Below are 5,997 nucleotides of genomic sequence, written 5' to 3'. Positions count from 1 at the left end.
CTGATCCCCTTGTAGGGAGTATTTGGAGTACTCGGCTTGTACTCGAACATAATAAATATAATATAAAATATGTTAAGACAAGCATAATTCACGTCAAAATAAGCATAATTCATATGAAAAAAAAAACATAATTCAAAAAATTCATGTTTTGTTGTTATTTTTAGTTTTTTACTAAAAAAAATAGTGGCCGAGTTGACATTGGAGGCCGAGTACTCCGACTTTTAACCGAGTTGGACCTTGACGAGTAATGATAGCCGAGTTGGGAAAACACGGCAAGGTTGATGTCCGAGGACCTTGGATCGCCGATTCCAAGACCTTGGAATCCGACTTTTACAACATTGGTTTTAATTAACTTTTATCGTACTTTTTTTATGTAACAAATGATCCAACAATTTCAAACACAACAAATGAATTTGCAAAGAACAAATATAGTTTTTCTTCCATTCCAACTTAACTTGGAATCATACATATTAAAATTTCAAGAAAACTAAACTTAACTTGCCATAAACTTATCCCACAATTGCAAAGAGAATTTACTCCAAAATAACACTAAAAATAACAAGAAAACACATTAAACTTTCTTCATTTTAATCAACTAATTATACTTCTCAATGCTTGTTTCTTCATTACCTTCCCAAAAACCCCTCTTCCTAACTTCATAACCTTCTCCATCTCCACCAAACCACCACCACCACTCTTCTTCATCCCTTCAACAACCACCCTCAAAACCCGCTCATCACCCCCCACCGCCTCCACCACGCTCTCCACCACCGCCTCCATCATCGGAACCCGCCTCCCCCACTTCCTCATCAACTTCTCCGAAACAAAAAGCTCCGAATAAACCTTCCAAAATGAAGCCCTTAAGTACCCCTTCATTTTACCCCTAACCATCCACCTCTTCATACTCTCCTCCAACTTATAAACCATTGTACCGACATCCACCCCGATCTCATACCCCATTTCGATCTCACCCATTTCGTGTTTTGACGAAATATCGACCTCGAACTTACACCTCTTGCAATGACAATCAAACCCCCAATTCTTAGCCATTTCTTTTCGGGTTTTTAACGGCGTAAACACATCAAAATAACCCAATGTTATCTCCTCACCTTCTTTAATATCCCTAGAAGCATGAACAACAACATGATCACCTATGTGATATCTTTTCGCATTCGGGTTACAAGAATGGTTTATAAAAGAAGCCAAAACCCATAGCCCTACACCATGATATTCACATCCATTTTTACCCGAAAACTTACTCGAAAACGTCTCTTCGACAAGCGAATTCACATCCAAAATGCTTAAAATCCCCCCTACATCAATCTCTCCATCCAAAACACTAAAATCTTGCTCCAATTCCGGCCCAAACACATTAATATCCGGAACACCAAGCGAACCCTCATTTTCGCCAACCGATAACATCGAAACCAAAAATTTTGTTCTTTTACATTTTAAAGCTGATTCCACAACTTTATCCACAAAACTCTTCCACATTACCATTTGGGCATTTTCGCCGTTTTCCCCCAAATCTTCGATTTTTGACTCGGGTAATATCCCTCGCTCGGTTGCAACCGCTTTGGTGACCAACAACAAAGAGCCCATTTCAAGATTCTTGGCTGCAACCAATCCTCTACCACTAATTTCAGATTTCTTGATTTCTAAACTATTAACATACTCTGCTAACTCAGGAAGCTTACCCTTAAACCCATTAATAACCCAATTAGACAAATCAAACCCCCCATTTCTTGATAAAGACTCAAGCTTTTTACATTTTTCTAAACACCCATTTCGGGTTTCGGCCTCTACACTACTCGGGTTATCAAGATTCGCAATCTTGAAACAGTTTAAAGCCTTACTGTACCTATCAAGATTCATCAAGATCTTACCTTTACACATTAGGGTTTTGAAATGGGTGTTTTCAATCTTCAATGCCTCATCACAATCCCTTATCGCCCCATCGAAATCGCGGGTTTTTGATCTTGCTTCGGCCCGGTTCGAGAAGGCTAAGCAGAAGGGTTTTTGGAGGTTCGGGTTGGATCGGGTTTGGCAAATGGAGATGAATTGGGAATATGCTTGAATTGATTGGTCCCATTGTTCGCGAAGGAGGTATTCGTTCGCTTTTAGCCTGAGGTGTTGGATCGACTCGTCGGTGGGTTCGTCGAGTTTCGATTCGTTCATGTTTAATGGTGGTTCAAGATCACACAGAGACTTTGTTTGTGTGGGAAATGAATGTGAATTTGAATTGAAAGAAGGTAACGGTAATGTTATAGTTATAATAATAATAATAATAATAATAATAATAATAATAATAATAATAATAATAATAATAATAATAATATTATTAAAATTTATTATTTAGATTTATTTAAAGATGCTTTTAGAGTAACGGTCGAGTTAAACTAATTGAAGACATTTTGAATGATGGAAAGTTGAAAACAATCAAAGTCTCTTATTTGTTTTTATTTTTTTTATGTTGGTTTTAAATAATCACAACGGTTATTTTTTGATCGTTTTCGGTCTCAATTAAATAAATGACTAGTGACATACTAATAGTTCCACCATTTAATGTTTTTGCTTCCAGTGATCCGCAACCAACAGAAGCGTAGCTTTGTCAGTCTTCGGTCGTCGGAAAAACGTTTTTCGCCGGAAACTCAACCTTTTCGTCCAAAACCTCTTTGAAATCTTAGATTGGACCCTTAGAAACTTTTTTCTAGTAAAACATTAATTATTAAGGTTGTTGGAACCCCAGGTGATGGTCGCTGAAAAACGTTTTTTTTTTCCGGAAAATTCCTTTTTATGCCAGAAAATTCATCATTTTCGTCCAAACCTTTTTGTAACCTTAGACCAGACCTTTAGAAACATTTTTTATTACAAGACCCAATTATTAAGGGCGTCGGAACCTTAGAACTACCGTCAGTGATGGTGTTTAGATAGTGGTGGTCAGTGGCGGTGGTCAGTAGTGGTGCTTAGATGGTGGTGTTCAGGTTGAGTTTTCCGGCAAAAACCCATTTTCCGATGACCAGAGACTAAAGGAGTTACACTTCTGTTACTCGTGGACCATTGGAAGCAAACATGTTAAAATGTGGGGCTGTTACCAGCCATTTCGTTAGTTGGGACCGACAGCGACCAACAAGGGATATTTGGGATTATTTAAAACCAATATACCTTTTTTTTGGCATGGGATCTTCATACGTCTTCATGGATCTTCACACACCACTTTTTGCCTATACGGCTCTCGTATAATACAGGCGTATAGGAACTGAGTTGTTGAATATTTATACGGCTCGTGTAGGGCCATACGGGTTGCATATGCTAAAAGAGCTATCCTTTTTATGTTTACTCCGTACACTTATCAGTCATATGTAACCTATATACACCGTGTAACCCTATACAAGTTGTAGAAGTCTGAACAATTATTAAGTTTAGTGTATAAAGATCACTATTTTTTTTTTAATAAAGAGAAAATGAAATGTTGGGTGCATGTTTTCTGTGAAATTTATTGTGTCAGTCTTTTAGGTTTATTTTCAAGTTTTGGTTGGAGAAAATATACCTAATAAAATATACACTTGTAGAAGTAATGAAGTATTGAAGTCATAAGTGTTCGGTTTTTGGTTTGAAACATATTGAGTTGAGCCCGAACTAAATTCGGATGGTTCAAAATCCAACGAAAACCTGAATTTGAATTCGTAGGGTTATTTGGATTGGATTGATATAAAAATTTTGGAAATAAAAGCAGACTGAAAACATAAAACGGGTTTGGTTTTAAAGTGTTTTGGTTTATATTCAACTAGAGTTTACCTGGCCCGTTGCGTCGAGCAGATCAGTAAAACTCGGCGGTGGTAAAATTCAAGCGTTGTCGATATGAAGCTTTGAGGCGGTAAGTAGACGCGAATTCGGTCGGTTTTGGTTACGTGTGTTATTGTATTGGAACTAAAACAAAAAATAAAACAAATAGATTATATATAAAAATTGAGATGGACCAATAATATGGCGTCGGTTGGTAAAACCCGACCGTTGTAGGATGTTGAGCGATGAGTCTACGCAAATTCGGTCGGTTATCGTCATGCTCATTATGGTACCGCAACTAAAAAAACAAACAAAATGGATATTCGGTCGGTTTTTGTAAAGTTTGTTACAATACTGGAATGAAAACAAAACGCGATGAATCTACATGCATTTGGTTGGTTTCAGTCATTTTTGTTACGGTATCAGAACTAAAAAAAAAAAAAATCTTTTACCAATAAGGTGCGGCCGAGTAATCCAATGGAGTACTTGCGACACCAAAATTCTTATTTATCTCTAAACATAAAACACAAATTAAAAAAAACAAAAAAACCCAAAAAAATTGTTTAAAGAAAGGAGGGCAAGAAACAAAAAATCTGTCAAAGAAAGGAAAGAAGTTCAAAACAAAAAAATAAACACAAATAGAGTTTGCTTTTGTCTTATTATGTGCTTGGAACTTATAATTTGCACAAAAACTAAAAAAAAACCATTCCCATGCCTGGTATAGAGTCGAACCCTAACAGGTATTCCCCCCATCATAAATTGACTTGAAGAAACCTACACAAGCCATGCCACCAAAGAGTTAGTTAATGTTTTCATTTCACAAATATATCTTATATACAAAAGACTCAGGAAAACATCTATGTGATACAAAACTTCTCAATTATACTAATTAGATAATTTCGTTTTAATTGGTTTGAAATTGATTGCAAAAGAGCATTTCTTTAACCAAATGATCATTTAGGTTAGTTATGTGATCATTTAGATAATAATAAATATGATCTAAAGTTCCAACTCCTCTTCTAAAACTAGACCTTACAAGATGCTTTGCAATAGTTGGAGCGATTTTTCATGAATTAGATAAGTTGACCTAGTGTAACAATACCTCCTCGCTATTTCGTTCATATAAGCATCTTATTTGCATCATGCATATATTCATATGAGGTGTGAAGAATTTATAACTGACTTTAGGTAAAGAACAGTATAAACACTAGCACGTATTGTTGGCCAGATATAGTTGGACAGAGCAAGAGTGGTTTATACGATTACATAACCTCCTTATTTATATAACATTTAAAGCAATCAACACGCTTTATAATGTTTCCTTTGCTTAAAAGTGATCATGTATTGGATAAACACAAACACTAGCACGTATTGTTGGCCAAATATAGTCGGATTCAAGACTTGTTGTGACCGTTCGTGTGGAAATACATGCTAGATCCCTATTCAAACTAGAATATGGATCTAGCATGTATTTCCACATGAATGGTCACAACAAGTCTTGAATCCGATGAATTTGTGTTTGGAGATCTGCAGGGGGAGATGCTCTTAGCTCAGTAAAGCCTTCATCAATGTCCCTCCGTGCATAGGGTGTGTGAGCACAAAGAATATATGGTGAGAGAAAGTGGAGTTGGAATGCTTTATCATTTGATGGGACCTCTACTCATAACCGAAGATTGCATGATGATGAAGGGAGACTATTGGTCCATGTGTCGGGGGGCATAATTGGGCCATCACCTCTGTAGTCTTCCTAGTGGAGATCGTGGATGTCGTTTCCCGTGGGGCCCACCTCATAGAGCTATTGTCTTTTTTTGTGTGTCTACAATGGTAGTCCCGAGCATACTGTTTGTACAAGTGGCCTCGGCATGTTGGTGCCTTGACCTGTATGGTTTTGGCGCCTACTTAGGTCCAAGCTTGTACCTTCTCTTACTCGGTGTTTTGGACATGCTCGCCCAAGGGTGTTCACTTTGCGAGAGTGTTCCTTTTTAGAGTCTTTCTCCTTATGATTTTCTATGATGAAATCCGGGTCTAATCCGGGCCTTAGACTATCTCTCCAGGGGCTAAAAGTACCTTGTTTGAACTAAAATTGCATAAATGGTGAACTTCAAAGTTTTATCTTTAGATTGCAATTCCAATTGAAACAGGTGAAACATTATTATTTAACCAATTATATCTACAATCAACCAAGCATATCTATTATCTGTCTATACCTAA

At 37.0% G+C, this 5,997-nt stretch overlaps 1 protein-coding gene across 1 annotated transcript; it reads right to left on the bottom strand.

The window, feature by feature from the left end:
• Positions 1-547: 547 nt before the first annotated feature.
• On the bottom strand, positions 548-2,178 carry LOC143626060 (methyltransferase FGSG_00040-like). The gene has a single exon (XM_077096238.1). The coding sequence runs from the start codon at positions 2,176-2,178 to the stop codon at positions 592-594; it is 1,587 nt and encodes a 528-aa protein (XP_076952353.1). The 3' UTR covers positions 548-591.
• Between the last annotated feature and the right edge of the window lie 3,819 nt (positions 2,179-5,997).

This window comes from Bidens hawaiensis, unplaced genomic scaffold (genome assembly GCF_021521415.1).
Source record: "Bidens hawaiensis isolate Kalapana, Puna unplaced genomic scaffold, B.hawaiensis_p1.1 tig00004282_1, whole genome shotgun sequence".
In the NCBI taxonomy this organism is placed as follows: Eukaryota; Viridiplantae; Streptophyta; class Magnoliopsida; order Asterales; family Asteraceae; genus Bidens; species Bidens hawaiensis.
Note: the sequence above shows the minus strand (reverse complement) of the source record. Positions and strands in the feature narration are given on the sequence as shown.

Coding starts and splice junctions, on each gene's coding strand:
- LOC143626060 (XM_077096238.1), bottom strand. CDS start 2,178: ATGAACGAATCGAAACTCGACGAACCCACCGACGAGTCGATCCAACAC.